This window comes from Tamandua tetradactyla, chromosome 9, assembly GCF_023851605.1.
Source record: "Tamandua tetradactyla isolate mTamTet1 chromosome 9, mTamTet1.pri, whole genome shotgun sequence".
In the NCBI taxonomy this organism is placed as follows: domain Eukaryota; kingdom Metazoa; phylum Chordata; class Mammalia; order Pilosa; family Myrmecophagidae; genus Tamandua; species Tamandua tetradactyla.
The window spans coordinates 107,700,776-107,719,243 of record NC_135335.1 but is presented as its reverse complement, the minus strand read 5'-3'; the positions used below and the strand labels follow the sequence as shown (position 1 = coordinate 107,719,243).

Sequence of the window (18,468 nt, the reverse complement as noted above, 5' to 3'; positions counted from 1 at the left end):
CAGTGTGGTTCAGAAAGGTAGAGAAGCTCTGGCTCTTTAAGGCACAGATGGTAAGAAATTTCTGTATGGTTTTTAATATGATACTGAAAGACTGTTAGACCATCTGCAGCCCAATTTAAACTATTTTCACCAACAGTCTTTGTGGCCTGCTGCCTTATCCTCATAATCAGATCATTTGGGGTTATGCTGTTCCAGTAGCAGGAATTATCTACCTATAGCTCATAATGGACTCTTGGGAAAATACTCAATAAGCTGGGTATGCTGTTTTGCGTTAGATCCCAGTTTCATGGCAGATGGACAAAGCACTGAAAGTCCTTTTCTCCTTCTCTCTGTTGTTCAGCGTTGGGATCTCTTACCAAGGATAAGCAGGTGGAATTCAGAGGTCAAATTTTTTAAAAAGTTCTGATAAGAATTCACTTTCTGGAAATAAAAAGAATATCTATATTGCTTTTTCTGATGACGAAAGTATTACATACGCAAAAATAAGAAAAAAAAAGTAATACATATGCATATGCCAGAATTTTATTTTATGCTTTCTTAACGCCCCTAAAAAAAAAACCTAAAGTAACGAATGGGAGAGGGAGGATTATGGGGTAATAAGTTTCATAGGGGTAAAGTGGGGGTCAAATCCCTTACTCAACACATTCTTACAAGGTCTTATCCTGGGATCTCAGAGGTAACCAGATTTGAAGTTTGAACTCAAACGGTACGTATAGTTGAGTCGTGATCCCATTCGTCCTTCTGAACAGTTGCACGCCCAGCCAGAATCCCAAGAGGGAAAACTCTGAGGGTGAAAAGCAACAAAAAAAAATGAACTACAGTCCTTTAACTACAGTCTTATAGCAATACAAACAGAGAACTCAAATTCAAGGGAAAAGACTATTCTAGCAAGAGAATAGAATAGGAAGATGTAACCCTCTTTGTTGGCAGGAGCTCTTTATCTAGTTTTTAAAGGCCACACCACTCAGCTGTTAACTCGCTTCCTTTCAGTACTTGCGTTTCCCAATCTTAGCCGCACCTCCGGGCTCACGGTTCACTTGGCAGGGTGGTCAGGGATATCAGGGTGGCCAGGGATATGTCTGTCCAGTCCAGCTGGGTCTGGAATTAAGCATTGTCAATAACCCTTTTGCACAGAAAGCGTGTGTGCGGTGGCCGGCAGGTGCGGAGAAGTCACACCAACATCCCAGTGTGCGCGTGTACTGGTTCGAGGGTGGGCAGCACACTTGGCCCCAGACGGGTCTGCGCCCACGACTCCCTCCACCACAGCCCTGAGGGCACCCGGCCCGGCCCTGCGTCCCCGCAAGTCCCTCCGCCAGCTGCGGTTCTCGGCGACTTCGCGGCCGCCACGCCCAGTTCCCGTCACGTGCCTCCGCGGCGTCCAATCAGCGCCCAGAACTCTCAGGCTCGCGATTCAAACTGTAGCGCCGCCGCGTCCGGGGATCGGTGCTACCGCGGCGCATTCGTAGCCCGAGTGCGGACCATGGAGCACCGCATCGTGGGGCCGGGGCCGTACCGGGCCACCAAGTTGGTGAGTGAGTGTGCGGGGGCCCTGGGCGAAGGCGCCGGCCCCACGCTGCCCGCACCGTGCCCACCCACAGCGCACTTGTGCGTCGTCGCTTCTCCAGGGCAGGCCGGGCCGGCGTGTGGAGGCTGGTGGTGTTCCGGCGGGGCCGCCGTGGGCCGGACGATGCCTGAAGAGAAAGGTCGTCGCGCTCTGGAGTCCGGCCCTTTAGGAGGAGGTGCCGCTTCGTCGCCGAGGCGTTGGCCACGTTGTCGGCAAAACGCGGGGCCTCGGGATTTAACGCGCTGGCGGGGAGGGTGACCCCCTTTGTCTTCCGCCCTGGGACGCCTGCGGCGGGGAGAGGGAGAAGCCCAGCCCCTCGCCTTGGCGCCGCCCCGGTTCCTGTCTCGCCCACCCTTGACCGCCGTCCGGACAGGCGAGTCTCCTTCCCGAGGGACACTTGCGGGGACAATTGAGGGGTTCTTTTCTTACTGTGCCCAGAGCAGAGATGGATTCCCCCAGGCCGGGTTACCGAGTCTTGGCTTTTCTGAATTTCCGTCAGCACCGACCTAAAGGAGGGGTTGGCCCAGCCTGGTCCGGGGTGCTGTCCTTCTTCGGGGAGAAGGCTTTGGTATGTCGAGTTCTGAGGTGTACAAAATCTGCTTATGCTCTAGAGCGGTAACTGTAGTGGTTCCTGTGTCAAATGGGTTATCGTAATGGACTAAGTGGTGACAGTCTGGTAATGGCCAGAGCAGGGATTTTAAAGTGTTTTCTGTGGAAGTTTGGGAAGAAGGTACCTTTCTCCTGGGTCTCTTGCCACTTCTGACCACATCTGTGCTCCTTAATGGATATCCAGGAAAAGGTAGCACCCAAGAGGGATAAACTCTCACTCAACCAGACTCATGTGGAAATGGTGAGGACGGTGGGACAAAAAAATAATGTAAATAGGATTTTTTTTTTCCTTTCTAGAGCCAGTCTTGCTATGGCGAGTGGGGTCAAGCCAAAGCTGAAAAGGGCAGCTTCCTGAGGCATAAATCATGGTTGGGGCTGATGGTTCTGTACTTTTTTTTATGTGGCTCATAGACAATTTTGAGAATCAGATAAAGATTATGAAATCCTCTCCAAAGACAAGTGTGTGCATGTGCCACATGCTCATGAAATTTGTATGATTTCAGGGGACTTGGGGAATCACTGACATTGGTTCATTTGGCTTAAGACTAACCATTTTATTTGGTAATGAGTCTGTGGGTCAGCAGTTTGGATTGGGTTTATCCAAGTGGTTCTTCTGTTGGGGTCACACGTGTGCCATGGTCTTCTGGTGACTCGACTCGGGCTGGATGGGCCAAGATGGCAGCTTGACATGCTTGTTTAGGACGACTGGGACATGTGCCTCTAGCAAGCTAGCTCAGACATCTTCATAGTGGTCTCATGGTTCCAACAGAGCCACAAGGAGGTCTCTGCTTGTACCTTTGTTTCAATCTCAGTGGTTAAAACAAGTCACAGAATCTAGAAATTCAGTTCTACTTTTTGATATGAGAGTTGTAGCATAGTCACTTTGGAGAGGGATGTGTGAAGAGGACGAGAAGAAGGAGGAATTACTGCACTCATCTTTGCAAACAGTCTAGCACAGACACCCAGAATGATTCATACATTTGAAAAAAATTCAGCAAATATAAATTAAGGTTTTCTTTTCGGCTGGCCTCTAAGACATATGGATGGTGGTAATAGGGAACAAATAGGGTTTTTTGAAGGGAGCTCTCATATATGCTTCTCCTTCACTATTGAAAACCATCTAGGGTCAGGGTGTTAGTGGTCTAAGTTTAGGCATGAAATAGAAGCTTGTGCCTTATCAGAGTCTAGGAAAAATTTTCACTTTGGGGAGGAAAAATAACACACTACCCTTCTTCTATGCCTTCCCTATCCACCTTCAACCTCCCCTCTCCCAAATTTATTCACAGCAATCATGCAAGGGAAACATAGAGGGATCTTGGGGTGATATGAATTTATATTTGTTAATTTTAAAAGAATGAATGAATCATTCTGGGTGTTTGTGGTAGGTTTTTTGCTTCCTGCCTTAAATGAAAAAAATAAATTGTCATAATTGGAACTGTTTTTAAGTCTCACATTCACAGAATTGCATGAGATACCTCTTTTCATGGATTCAATTGATGGTATAGAGTGCCTTTGTGTAAGGCACGGCTAGATTCTGAGGTACATTGAAATATTACCAAAGGAGTTTATAAAGAAAAGCACTCTGAATCTCTGTATGTCTTCAGCTCTCCAAAAGTGATCTTTAGGCCAAAGTTAGACTGATCACGTTAAGCAGAATATTAAATTATCTGGATAATTAATGAAACATCTCAATTTCACCATAATTTCCCAGGCAGTCAGTTAAGTTCTTAGCCCCACTCTATTTGAGAAACTTGATCTTGAACTATGGTTTTGAAAGCACAGAAAACAATAACCACGTTTATTTGAAAAGCAAGGATTCATGGTTTATCTGTGATTGAGTGTCATCATTAAAGGTGCTTTTCTTCTGTAACTAATTCTGTGATTGATAATGTTTTCCTCAAGTATAATTCAGTTGTGCATTAAAGGTTTAACCAAGTAAAAACTTTATCTGCCCAGCCCTCCTTTTCTTACCCTGCCCCCAGGATACCATTTTCTTCTCCCAACATCATCTTAACCTGATCTGTCTTCATAGAAAGTTTGGGAAAGTCTTTTGGTGTACAAAGAGTAGGTCTAGAAGATCCCTTTATTTTGCTTACTTTCTCCTTTTATGGCTTATTTGACTACCTTGAGCATGTTTAGCTCCGTTTGCTGAAGGACCAGAGTCTTACTTGAAATAACATTTCTATGAATCAGGTACTTTTGTGCTAAAAATGTAATCACACACACACACACAAAATGTAATGACGGGCTCTATAAATCAATTATTGATGAATATGGAAGTTAATTAGCAACTTACTCATTTTCACTAAAGTAGCATTCATTTTTGTAACCCATGTGTAAAAAGTTCATTATTTATGTGAGGAGTGAGAAAATGAACTTTTACCAACCCTTTGGATTTTTCTGTTATCTATATCATGTGCTACAACTGGTAAACTTTTTAAGACATAGCTGTCACTGAATCTGAGAGTTAAAATGGATCCTAAAGATTATCTAGTCCAATTCTCTCATTTCAATGAGGCTCAGAGAGGTGAATTGATTTGATCAAGGTCACACAGCTAGGATGTGGCAAGTGCAAATAGATCTAGAATTTGGTTGTTTCTGAACTCCCAAACCAGTAGTCCTCATGATAGTGCCAGTATTGTATCCTTTTGGCCTTAAAGAAGAAAATGGAATAAGCAATCTGGAGAAAAGAACAGGAAACACATTTCAACAGCTAGGTGTTGTATCCTGTAGTTTAGCTTGTGACGTTTATCAAAAACAGTTGTGTGATTCTTTATCCTTTAACTAGGTGTCTAAAGAAAGTAAAACAAGAATGTGTTTTAATCACAAAACAAATCTGCTTTATCCCCTTTGCTATAAAGATTATTGCTTCAAATGTAATATGTCATGAAAAAGATCATTTTCAAGCTCTATCTTGTTCTTTGTTGACTAAGATGTTTTCTTTCTTAAATGTGACTGAGAATAGTATATTGCTAAATTATTTTAGGATAGCTAACTCAATTATTTTTCTTTTTTGGGCAGAGTAGCCCAAAGCAAGATCTTTTCTGGACTTTGAAAATCTCCCTCTAAAATGTCTCATCGATTAGGTAAATGTATTTGATAATGAAAAATGTCATTGAAAATCTAAATAAACAAATTCAAAATTCTGTTTTTAAGTTCTCTTTTTAAAAAGATGTAGGAGCTTTTGATAAAGGTATCTTATTAAACATTTTCTAGTATGAAGTAAGAGTAAACTGTCAACAGAGCAGTTAAAAATCAATGTGATTCCGACTAGAATCCTAATGGAATTTTTTTTTCTGGGTGGGAGAAATAAATGCAACTAATTGAAAGTTCATACAGAAGGAAAAAAGTACAAGAACTAAAAAAAAAGAAAAAAATTAAAAAGAAAACTAGAGAGGGGCCTTGTCCTACTAGATATTTAGACTTAGTATTAATTCACTATAATAACTAAAATATAGCATTAAACAGGAATAAATAAATAGCTCATTGGAATAAAAAAGAGAATTCAGAAACAGATTAAAAAAAGGTAATATGTAAGGTAACTTAATGTTTCAATTCAGTTAAAAATGGATGATTTATTTAATAAATGATATTGGCATAGTTGGCTCTCCATGTAGAAGAAGTTAAAGTTAGAGCCCTTACTTCCCACCATAGCAAAATTCCAGTTAAAGATTCAAATATCTAAAAAAAAATACCTTCTAAAATATTAAAAGAAAATGTAGGAAAATATTTTAAATTCTTCCAATTGAGGGAAACTTCATTAAGAGAGCAAACTCTGAAGCTGTAAAGAAAAAAAGATGTATTTGTTTCCTTAAAACTATGTAACAGTAACAACAAAACCATGTATAGTTAGAGACCGCATAAACAAATTAATAGGAGGGGAGAAAATATTTATAACATATGAAAAAGCATTAACATTCTATGTTTATTCGTTCAGTACTATTTATCAAAAACATGTACTTTGTGTTAGGCACTGTCCTAGATGGTGGGACACTGTAGTTAATAAGATAGACTGATATTCTTGCTTGCCATGCACTTGCGTTCTAGATTTAAACAGTTAACACTGATTAAAAAAAAAAAGAAAATGGCAAATCTCAGCAGAAGTGAAAATGACTAAAAATGAAGAAATCAGGAAAATGTAAACAAGCATGGAGATCTCATTTCTTGTATGTACATTGGCAGAAATGAAAAAGAAGGTTAGTGCTGGCCAAAGTGTAAGGCCAGTAGGCTCACACATTGTTAGTGGCAGTATGTTTTGCTACAATACCTCTCCTGTCATTTTCTTTGAGTTTCATATTTCCAGCCCAGCCTTGATATTTAATTTTCTAAACATCGATTTCTTTGGCACAGATCCCAATGGAATCCCATTTAAATATGCAGAGGCACAATTATTGTTGTGCCCCAGACTCATAATTCAGAAGTGGGTTTGAATTCCTACACTTCTTTACCTTTCCACATTCTGTTTACCACCCAAACCAGTCAATTCACATTTATACTTTCAGGTTTGTAATCTGAAATTGTGGATTACTTTTAAGGAGGGTTTTGATTTGTGTGCATGTGTGTGTATATGTGTTTTCATCTTTAGCTTTTAAAGCTTGTGCATACAGAAAAGTGCACAAATCATAAGAGTACAACTTGAATTTCACAAAGTGGGTACATCCATATCACCAAAACCAAGGTGAAGAAATAAAACATTACGAGCATCCCAGAAGTCCCTCTGATTCTTCTTGGTTTCTACTGTATGCAAAGATATCATTATCATGACTTCTAATACCATAGATTAGTTTTATGTGCGTTGGTACTTTATGTAAATGGAATCATATAGTGTTAACTCTTTCATATCTGACTACTTCATGTCAATATTATACTTCTGAGATTCATCTATGTTGTGTTAGCAATATTTCATTCATATTCATTCTACAGCATTCCATTGGATGAATATATCACAATTTATCTGTTCTTATGTTGATGGACATTGAGTTGTTTTTACCCACTATGAGTAGTGGTGCCAATGAGCAGTATGAAAGTGTGCTTTTAGTAAACATGTATATACACATATTTCTGTTGGGTGTGTACCTAGGAGTGCAGTTGCTTGGTCATAGGTGTGCATACATTTAGCTTTTGTTGATACTGCCAAATTGTTTTTCAAAGTGGTTTTAACAATTTTTTTATTCCCTGCAGCAATGTATGAAAGTTTCAGTTGCTTCCCATTCTTAATGATACTTAATATTGTCTATCTTTTTCATTTTAGCCATTCTGATGGGCACATGGTAGTTTTACATTGTGGATTTCTTTTGCATTTCCCTGTTTAATAAAAGTTGGGCATCTTTACATATGTTTTTAGGACATTTGGGTATCTTTTTTAGTGAATTGCCTGCTTAAGTTTTTTTCCGTTTTTCTATTGGATCATCTGTTTTCTTCTTGAATCAAGTCTTGGCTTTGTTTTAAAAATTCTGGATATACCTTGGCCTACTCTATAGCTTGCTTTTGTCTGTATTTTTAGAAGTGAAAAGCTTTTAAAATCTGTACTTATTTCGAAGCATAGCTTATAACAGGATCAGATGAAAGTAGAAAGATCTGTACGGATAAGAATAGAAAAAGATATTTGAACTTGAGCAGGAGAAAGACATGATTGGGAGTCAGAGAAGAATTAAATTACATGAGGCTAAGAAGATGGTTAAAAAAAAGTGGAAAAAGTGAAAGACCAATCAGCATGTGCTTATTGAATACCAGTATTGTGCACTGTGCGACATGTCTAGGGTGCCTGCATGTACAAACCCTAGTTCTGCCTCTTGTATGCTGTTGTTTAGTCAGGAATTAGTGTGGTTGAGAAGCTTAGCTATCAAAGGCAGAAGAAAAACAGGACCCTAGTTGGGGAGGTGGTTGGGCAGTAGGGATAGTGAAGAGAGACATGGAAGAAAAGGGTGATCAGAAGGGAAAATTACAAAGAATACTCTCAAGTTAAGTATAGAATTACTGTATGACCTGGTGATCACACTTCTAGGTATATACCTAAAATAATTGAAAGCAGGGACTCGAATAGATTTTTCACACCCATGTTCATAGCAGCATTATTCCCAGTTGCCAAAAGATGAAAGCAACCCAAGTGTGCATCAACTGATGAATAGATAAACAAAATTTGTTATATAAATATAATGGAATATTATTCAGCGTCAAAGAAGAATGAAGTTCTGAGTCATGCAACAGCATGGATGAACCTTGAAAACATTATGTTGAGTGAAATAAGCCAGACACAAAAAGACAAATATTGTGTGATGTTACTAATATCAAATAATTAGAATAAACAAATTCATAGAGTCAGAAACTAGAATATAGGTTATTAGGGTCTGGGGTGAGGGTAGGGAATGCAAGTTAATGTTTAATTGGTATGAATTTTTTGTTTGGGGTGTTAATGTTAAATTGGTATGAATTTTTTGTTGTGGTAAGGGTGGTGGTGATGATGATATGACATTGTGAATGCAGTTAACACCACTGAATTATCTATTTGGATGTTGTTAAAAGAAGAAGTTTTATGTTGTGTATATGTTACTAGGGTAAAAATTTAAACACCCACAGGACTATACAACAAAAACATTGAAACTTTTTGTAAATTATAGATTATAGTTTATAGTACAATTATAATATTTCATCAGTAGTAACAACGGTAACACACCTATGCAGAGTGTTAAATATTGGGGAAAACTGTCTTTGTGTGTGAGGGCAGGGAGTAGTATATGGGAATGCCGTATTTTCTATATGATTGTTCTGTAAACCTGAAACATCTCTAGTTAAAATTTTGTGTGTGTGTGTATATATATATATACACACACACACACACACACATATATATATGTATATATGAATAAAGAATACTTGGAGGTCAGAAATAGAGTCAACGGAAAAAAGTGAAATCAGAAAATCTAATCTTGATAGAAAAGGAGGTGAGAAATAAAAGATTCAGAGTTTGTGAAGTGATATATTTGAAGGGAAAAAGTGAGAGAGAATGGTTATGAGATTTCATTATTCTAGACTTTTGAGTACTGGTGGGAAATCTAGGTTTCTAAAGAGATACTGAAGTAATTATGTAGGAAGAAAGCCTGTAGGTAAACATTTCATTTAATTTAGGTATGCTCATGAAAACATAGATGTCTAGATTTTTTTTTCTTTTTTTTTTTTTTTGGTGGGAAAGTATTTTGCAGAATTTAAAAACATCATGTCCAGGAAGTGATGTAGCGACTGAAGAGAGGTGGTTTGGACTTGGTACACAATATTCTTCTTAGTTTTCTTATATCTAAAGAAACTTCTGCCCAAGTTTCCTGGTCCCTTTTATAATGGCTGTTCTTAAAATACCACAGTGTGTTAATATTATGAGGTAGAATTGATTGAAGTTTGATATATTCTTAATCAGAATGCTGTGAAATAGAGAGGTATATGTATTTGATATAGTAGGTACTTATTGCATATTTATTAAATGAAAGAAGAAAAAAATGTTCAAGATAAAAATTAAGTGGGAAAAAAAGCAAAATATGATATATATCCTGATCCTATTGAGGCAGGAGGAAAACGATATACTTTATCATTATTAAATATTTATTACCTGGGTGGAACACAGCTAGACATTATTTGCCAAGGTATTTTAAAAAGGTAATTTTTAAATTTTTACCTGCAAATTCTGTTCCTTAACTTGCTGACAGAAGCAGCACACAGTCATTGTAAAAAATTCAAACGTTGTGGATATATATTAACACAGAGTAAAAGTTGTCATATTCCTACCTTTTTTTTCTTTAACAGTTTGTTGTATATTCTTTCAGCCTTTTATATGCAAATACTAGCATGAGAAAAATAGAAGCAGATTATACATACTGTTTTGTAGCTTTTTTCCCCCTTAATTATATCTTGTGTGTTTTATGCCTTTGTTTCTATATGATGATGCCCTGAAAGTAGAGTGGCTAAATAAAAATAGATTATATCTTTAACAGGCATTTATTAAATACCTATTAGATTTTTTCCTAGAGCTTGCTTTAAAAAAATTTCTCTGTTAACATTTTTGTATTGAAAAGCAGTATGTAGTAAAAGAGCACAGATTTGGGATTTAAGCTATAGATTGGAATATACAAATTGGTTCCACCACTTATTAGCAGTGTAACTTGGGGTAAATTCCTTAAATTCTGAGAGATGATTATTATGAAGATTAATTATATACAGAGACACAACGGAGAGAAAATTTTGGAATATGTTTCCAGAGGAAAAAGAATAGGCAGTTATTCACATGTTTGTGTTTTAAAAGCAAGGACCTTACTCTGGGGCTGGGGTAATTCTGAGTGATATGAGGAATATCTATGAAGATGTCCTTGGTGTCTCTGGCATAACGCTGTGAAAGAGTTTAATTGTTTTCATAGAGCTAGTGCTTTCTGGCACATCCAATGTCTAGGCCCCTTTTCACCCCCAACAGCTGACCAGTGGGTTACTGAATGTGTCAATGTGATATCCATAAAGGTTCCTGTATGTGCTGAATGAATCAGCCCCCTATTCTAGGCTTTTCTACTTCCTGATTTCCTGTTCCTTTATATAATTTGACACATAAATAAGGAGAATGAAGTTGCTTTGTCATGAAGTTATTTGAAAGTGACATCTGAGAGAGTGTACTTTTTGTTTTTTGTCTGACCCCTCATTGGCATCTTGAAGTAGAAGGAAACTGAATGTTTATTGATTGTTTACTATGCACCAAGTTCTAGCAACCTGTAAATGACAGAGCTGGTATTTGAACCCAGGTCAGACTTCAAACCTCATGATCTTCTCTTCTGCAGGCATTACTGGTTCTACTAAAGGAACATAGTGATTTTTATGTTCGAGGTTAGGATCATTGCACTGTGAGTATTGCCAGCACTGTAATGTGAGTTGGTAATCCAAAATCCATTTTTAAAAAGATGCCTGAACAGAATGGAAGCAATAAGTATATATTCCCTGGATCTAATATTGTTATCAAGTTAGCACATTGTATAGTCTTTCTTAGTAGGCTGAGTGTCCACAACACATCTATTTTAATTTCCATGGATTTTGACTAATAAAATCTTAACATTTTCAGAGCTTTAGGGGCCTTGTTTTCTTTTAGTCTCAATTCCTAATTTTACAAAAGAGGAAATGGAAGCCCAGATAAGTATTACTACACTGAAGCCACCCTAAAACCTGTTCTCTAGAGGCTCCATTTAGGGGTTTTCCTGGTCATGCTCAAACTCTGAACAGCCATATCCACCTTGATAGTAAAATACAATAACAATGATTCTGTTATGGCTAAAATTTTACTATTTCTTACGCAGTAGGTACTGTGGTAGATTTCACTGACATCTTGTCTAATCTTTGTAATAATCCTATGTTGAGGGTACTGCTTTGTAGCTGGAGAAATAGAGGTTTGATTTTGCAGTGAGGTGCCCTGATGATAAGTAGCAGAGCAGACATTTGAACTCAAATATTTGATTTCATAGCCTGAACACTAACTGCTACTCAAAGAAGTGCATCTGTGTGGTGTTTTTGAAGATGCCACGCTTAAAAGAGCCTTAGAATCATTAAGTGGTTTTAAACTAATGTATATTAATTGGAATATCTAGTAGTCATTCTTATAGACTGCTTTGCTTGCATACAAGTGAAAACTGGTCATTTAAAAAGGTTTCTTGTCTTGAGCTCTTTGTCATCAGGGACCAAATCCAATGTATCTCTCCCCTCATCTCCCCATGCAGTGCCTTTGATGTAACAAGCAATCAATAAATATTTGCTGAATGAAGTAAAGTCATATTAAGCATAAGGGCTCCAAAAAGTGAATAATACGTACAGGGTGTAGTTTAACTATTATATATGACCATATGTTTTCCACTTACATACAAATCCTTAAGTTCATAGAATAGGACAACTTGATGGCAATGTCCCCAATAGATATTTCTCTAATGAATGATGTACTGTCTTTAAAGAATTGCAATTTCTTTAGAGTTTGAAGGCTATAAATAAATTTTCAAGGCCCCATTTGTTAAGATAGTCTTTCAAATGGAAAAATTACATTCATTGCCTTAAATATTTGGACTGTTATAACCGTTAAAAAATCATTAGATTAAAAATATCTTTCTCTTTTTTTTTTCCCCAAGTGGAATGAAACAGTTGAGCTTTTTCGTGCTAGGATGCCATTGAGGAAGCATCGCTGTCGTTTCAAAAGTTACGAACATTGCTTCACAGCGGCTGAAGCTGTGGATTGGCTGCATGAGCTGCTGAGGTGCAGTCAGAACTTTGGCCCTGAAGTGACCCGCAAACAAACTGTCCAGCTGCTAAAAAAATTCCTAAAGAATCATGTAATTGAAGACGTCAAGGGAAAATGGGGTCAGGAAGATTTTGAAGACAACCGCCATTTGTACAGGTAACTGTTTAACATGTGAACACAAATAGGTACTGGGAGGATTAGTGAATCTGGTGAAGTCTGTTGAAACTTCCTGATGTAAAAGAACATCATGCCATTGGAATGATGGTTCTATTTGAGTGTGTTGTTGAAGTAAACTGCCACTCTTGTTGGCTCCATAGAGCACCTCAGAGCAGTCTTTTGTTGCAATGATTATTCAGTAAAAAAATCTTTTCATGCCTGTTGCATATCTGGGAGGATGGGTACTATAACTTAGTACTCCCCTTAGAGGATCTGAAAAGCCAATGCAGTAAATCTGGGTTGAGCCTTTCTGGGCAATAAGGAGGTGTATACTTGGAGTTAGTGTCAGATTGTGTCTGATCTTCAAATTGCGCTCATGGTCCATATAAAGAATTGTGCTAATAATTCCCTGTTATCTCAGATTAACCTTACAATGCAGGTATACTTTCCCCTGTTGTTTTTGTTCATATTTTAGTGCTATTTTATGATGTGTGGACACTAAACCACCAGATAATCCGAGGAAAAATGGATGGCTCTCTACTTTGCTTCCCTTCTTCTCACTGCATGCTAGGCTGCTTTATTGCTAGAGGTAGAGGAGACCTATCTAAAAGGAAGGGGATTGGAGAAGGCTAAAGAGGAATGAAGTCACACAAATCCAGAAAAGAAGAATTGTAGAATTCCTCTTTTGTTGAGTTGTTGTGGGATTAAAAGAAAAAATGGAGCATACGCACTGTTAATATTCACTCTCTTTTACTTCAACAGAAAATAATAAGGTTATTACAACAAAATGTAGGGGCATCTTGGGTTCACTGAGACACATGGCTTGAGCAGAGAAAACCTGGCTGTTGCCTACCTAAACTGTGACTTTGGCAGCTACTTGAACTATCTGCTGAGAAGGGCAGCAGGGAGGGATAGTTGTGGTCACAAGCACCGAGGGCTAAGGAGACAGACATTGCTGTATGTTTAAAATATAATTCCCTTATGGACTTTCACAAGTTATCTTTGACTTCTAGATATGAAGATTGTCATCTGGGCAATGAGTTGGCAGTGTTTCCGGCTGTGCTAATCCAATTTTTACTTAGGATCTTAGGTGATTTCAGTCTATTCTGGGACCAAAGTGCTTATTTTCTGCAGTAGAAATTCTTATCCCTGATTCCATATGCCACATTTTTTTGGGACTCTTAAGTAAGTGTTAATTTCTCTTGGGAAACTCTTAGTTGCTTATACTCTAATCACAATTTAGTCAGAACTCTCCTAAAAGATTGTCTGAATGAGTAATTTCCAATCTGCTCTGTTGTGACCTTCAACAGAGTACTTGCCATTGAGTTCTGTGAGGCTTTGTGAGTCCTCAGGAAAGTAAAATAGGAGTATGCACTGGGAGCCCGCCACAGAGTGCTGACCATGAAAACATGTTTCACTCAATACTAAGTCTTAATTACCCCGCCTTTAAAAAATAGGGTATACAAGACAGGTTAAATTCCTTCAGTAAATAATGATTTTTTTCCTCTAGTTTCTCTGTAGAAAACTTGTGAGTCATAAAGAGAGTAGTATTTTCTTTCATTATTTGCCACCTGAAAACTCATTATAGCATTGCATTTTCTGGAGTGGAAGTTCTGTAAATTAACCATTGACATTTGCCAGTTGCTCAGATTAGTCTGTAATGAAATCTGTTTAGATATATGAATCATTTAGGTTGCACATGCCTTGAATTGGGAGTGAGCTAATGAGTGTGCAGCCTGCTGTTGTACAAATGCAGGCTTCTGAATTGATGCTCCAGATGATCACCATTCCATGCTAGTGCCACGGGAAAGAGCCGAGCTGTGTTCCCATGCCTGTTTCATCTCCATCTGCTCTCCCTAGTTGAATAGTACAAACTGCCAAGCTATAATGAAAGCAGAGGTGGAAAATGATGAGTGAGAGGAAGGTTAGATTTGAAAGTAGATGAAGAATCAACAAGGTAAGAAATTCAGGAACATGCTTCTAAATATCATGGTTTATGTAAGAGGAACTTCACAAGTAATATCTAGAATACTGGAAGGGACAACAGAGAGGAGTTCTTGCTGGGAAAAAAGGAACTACTATTCTAGAGCAGCTATAATGGGCCATGCTTATCACATGATTGATCATTTGACTCATCACCTGTAAATGTAAGTAGTATTATCCTAATTTTAAAGATTAGGTTATTAATGAGGTCAAAATTGCTAACTTGCCCAAAGTCACATGGCTAGTAGTTTGAAAGTTAGGATTTGAATCCAGGTCTCTGTCTCTGAAGTCTATGATTTTGTGGCTTGCAAGAATATGTCCTTTCTGAAATGTGAGGTTGACTGAGGCTCACGAATAAATTACCGAGTGAATGAGAAAGCACACAGAATTACAAAGAAACATTTGGTGTAGTCAACACATGTTTATGAGTTCACAGAGCTTGTAATACACTCTATGTAGTGCATATTAATTGATCAGTTCTCTTCTTCAAGAAATTCTTCTCAAACAAAAGAAGTAGAGTAAACATAATCAGCCTAACTACTTACTTAAATATCAGTGGGTTCCTAGTCTGTGAGTTAAAGAAGGACCTAATATAGAGAAGGCTACATGAAATATAAAGTCTCTATATTATAGTTTTTAAAGAGAGAGTGATTTATTATATACAAATGGGAATTTTATAGCAAAGATGGTGAGATAGCTTTTATTTTTTAAAGTGTTAAATGTTATTTCAAGTTTAACAAACGTATGCTATATTTACTGTGTGAATGCATTTACATTTGTTAGCCATTTTTTTTTCTTAGGAATCAAAGAGGAGTTAAATATAGGAAAAGGAAGGACATAATGAAATTTTTATTTATACTTAAAAAAATTTTATTAATAAAACCAATCAACATGCAATATAAACATTTTTTTTATCTCACAGCTCTCATTCTGTCATCATTTTCTGCTCTCTCTAAACATTCATTTTTAATTACATAGTTGTATATTCTTCATCGTGATCATTTCTTAGAACATTTGCATCAATTCAGAAAAATGAAATAAAAAGAAAACAGAAAAAAATTCGTACATACCATACTGCTTACCCCTCCCTTTCACTGATCACTAGCATTTCAATCTACTAAATTTATTTTACCATTTGTTCCCCTTGTTATTTATTTATTTATTTATTTATTTATTTTTATTTTAATGGCATTCCTTTATTTTATAAGTTCATATTCATAACACCTATTATACATATTCTTAACAACTAAATGCTTTGCTCTTTCAACTCAGAAATCTAGGGTTAAAAATGGCAGTTGCAGACATTTGATCTCAGTATGCAATTCTGTCTTTGCTTGTGACTGCACAGAAACATTTCAGTAAAGCACAGAAAATTTTAATATCTTAGCCACAGTCATGATCTTCATCACAAACGTAAGACAATATACTGATACGATATCTGATACATTATCACACCTGACGTGCTATACTCGCACCTGATCCCACACAAGCTGACAGCAGCAGAATCTTCTGGTCAGCATGAGCGCCTGCCTGACTTTGGCTGTCATCTCAGATGCACTGCACATATGCAGTGTACAATTTTGTACCTTTTGTACGATTTTGTATGACAAAAAAAACATATGTGTGAACTTAAATTTGTAGTTATTTATTTATTTTTAATCCATATGTTTTACTCATCTGTCTGTAAGATAGGTAAAGTAAAACTTTGACTTTGGAAAGTCATGTGTTCCATGACTACTGGAACACAGCTCTACATTTTTAGGCAGTTCCCTCCAGTCTCTCTGTTGCCTTAACTAAAAAGGTGATATCTATTTAATGTGTAAGAATAACCTCCAGGATAACCTCTCGACTGTTTGGAATCTCTCAGCCATTAATACTTTATTTTGTCTCATTTCTCTCTTCCCCTTTTCAGTCGAGAAGGTTTTCTCAATCCCTTGGTGCTGAGTCCCAGCTCATTCTAGGATTTCTGTCCCACATTGCCTGAAAAGTCCACACCCCTGGGAGTCATGACCCATGTAGAGAGGGGGAGGGCACTGTGTTTGCTTATCATGTTGGCTGAGAGAGAGAAGCCACATCTGAGCACCAAAAGAGGTTCTCTTGGGGTGGGGGGTGATTCTTAGGCCTAATTTTAAGTTGGCTTAGCCTATCCTTTGTGGGGTTAAGTTTCTTATGAACAAACCCCGAGATTGGCAGCTGAGCCTATTGCTTTGGTTGTCCCAACTGCTTATGAGAATATCAAGAATTCTCTACTTGGGGAAGTTGAATTTTCCCCCTTTCTCACCATTCCCCCAAAGGAACTTTATGAGTACTTTTTTATTCACTGTTCAAATCCTTCTGGGATTTATCAAGGCATCACTGTTGACAAACCTACAAAATCTCATGCCCTACTGAAGGTTCCATGTACTTAATGATGTTCAGTTAAGCTGCCCACATAAGTTATATTAGGAAATGTACTAGTTGAAATATAAATTTTGCCCCAAATAAACATTTTTTGCTTTAGTCTCACACATAAGTTAAAAATTTAAAATACTGATTACCATCTATTTTCAGCACCCTGCATTATTGATATTCCTTTGTTCTTCCTCATGCAAAACATTTTAAAATTTGTACATTTGGTTGCTATCATTACACACTCTAGGCATTCTTAGATTATGCCATCTCAGTCTTTATTGTGTATCTTTCCTTCTGATTTCATTTGTGCCCCCAGGCCTCCTCCCTCTATCATTCTCACATTCAGCTTCATTCGGTGTTCTAACATTATTGTATTACAGTTAGGTAATATTGTGCTATCCATTTCTGAATTTTTACAATCAGTCCTGTTGCACAATCTGTATCCCTTCAGCTCCAGTTACCCAATATCTACCCTATTTCTATCTCCTGATGACCTCTGTTCTTAACTGAAATTATCCAAGTTCATTCATTAATGTTAGTTCATATCGGTGAGACCATTCAGTATTTGTCTTTTTGTTTCTGGCTAATCTCACTCAGCATAATGTCCTAAGGTCCATCCATGTTGCACATGCTTCATACCTTTATTCTGTCTTACAGCTGCATAATATTCCATTGTATGTATATACCACAGCTTGTTTAGCCACTGTCTGTTGATGGACATTTGGGCTGTTTCCATCTATTGGCAATTGTAAATAATGCTGCTATAAACATTGGTGTGCAAATGTCCATTTGTGTCTTTGCCCTCATGTCATCTGTTTAGATACCTAGCAATGGTATTGCTGGGTCATATGTCAATTCTATACTTAGCTTCCTGAGGAATCACTAAACTGCCTTCCACAGCAGTAGTACCATTTGACATTCCCACCAATAGTGGATAAGTGAGTCTCTCTTTCCACATCCTCTCCAGCACTTGTTGTTTTATTGATAATGGCCATTCTGTTGGGTGTGTGATGATATCTCATTGTGGTTTTGATTTGCATTTCCCTATTAGCCAGGAAAGTTGAGCATCTTTTCATGTGCCTTTTGGCTGTTTGATTTCCTCTTCTGAGAAGTGTCTGTTCAAGTCTTTTGCCCATTTTGTAATTGGGTTGTCTGTCTTTTTGTTGTTGAGTTGAACAATCTCTTTATATATTCTGGATACTAGACCTTTATCTGATATATCGTTTCCAAATATTGTTTCCCATTGTGTAGGCTGTCTTTTTGCTTTCTTGATGAAGTTCTTTGATGCACAAAAGTGTTTAATTTTGAGGTGTTCCTATTTATTTCTTCAATGCTCGTGCTTTGGGTGTAATGTCTAGGAAACCATCTCCTATTATAAGATTTATAAGATAATTCCCTACATTTTATTCTAATAGTTTTATGGTCTTAGATCTAATGTTTAGGTCTTTGATCCATTTTCAGTTAATTTTTGCATAGGGTGTGAGATATGGTGCCTCTTTCATTCTTTTGCATGTGGATATTG

The 18,468-nt window shown here is 37.5% G+C and overlaps 1 protein-coding gene and 1 long non-coding RNA gene across 5 annotated transcripts in view; one reads left to right on the top strand and one right to left on the bottom strand.

Moving 5' to 3' along the window:
• Positions 1–1,421: 1,421 nt before the first annotated feature.
• The window catches only part of DEPDC1B (DEP domain containing 1B), a 109,284-nt gene continuing 92,237 nt past the window's right edge, over positions 1,422–18,468 (top strand). For 3 of the 4 annotated variants that reach the window (XR_013157988.1, XM_077117238.1, XM_077117236.1), the window contains exons 1-2: positions 1,422–1,528; positions 12,307–12,572. Coding sequence is in view for 3 of the 4 variants with exons in the window: in XM_077117238.1 (XP_076973353.1) it covers positions 1,481–1,528; positions 12,307–12,572 (314 nt within the window). In the remaining variant the exon portion in view is untranslated. Of the gene's footprint in view, positions 1,529–10,980; positions 11,044–12,306; positions 12,573–18,468 lie in introns of all 4 variants that reach the window. The other variant, XM_077117237.1, reaches the window with a different exon arrangement.
• Positions 14,331–18,468, bottom strand: part of LOC143647348 (uncharacterized) — a 48,234-nt gene continuing 44,096 nt past the window's right edge. The window contains exon 3 of the long non-coding RNA XR_013157992.1: positions 14,331–14,454. This is a non-coding gene — a long non-coding RNA (uncharacterized LOC143647348). The remainder of the gene's footprint in view (positions 14,455–18,468) is intronic.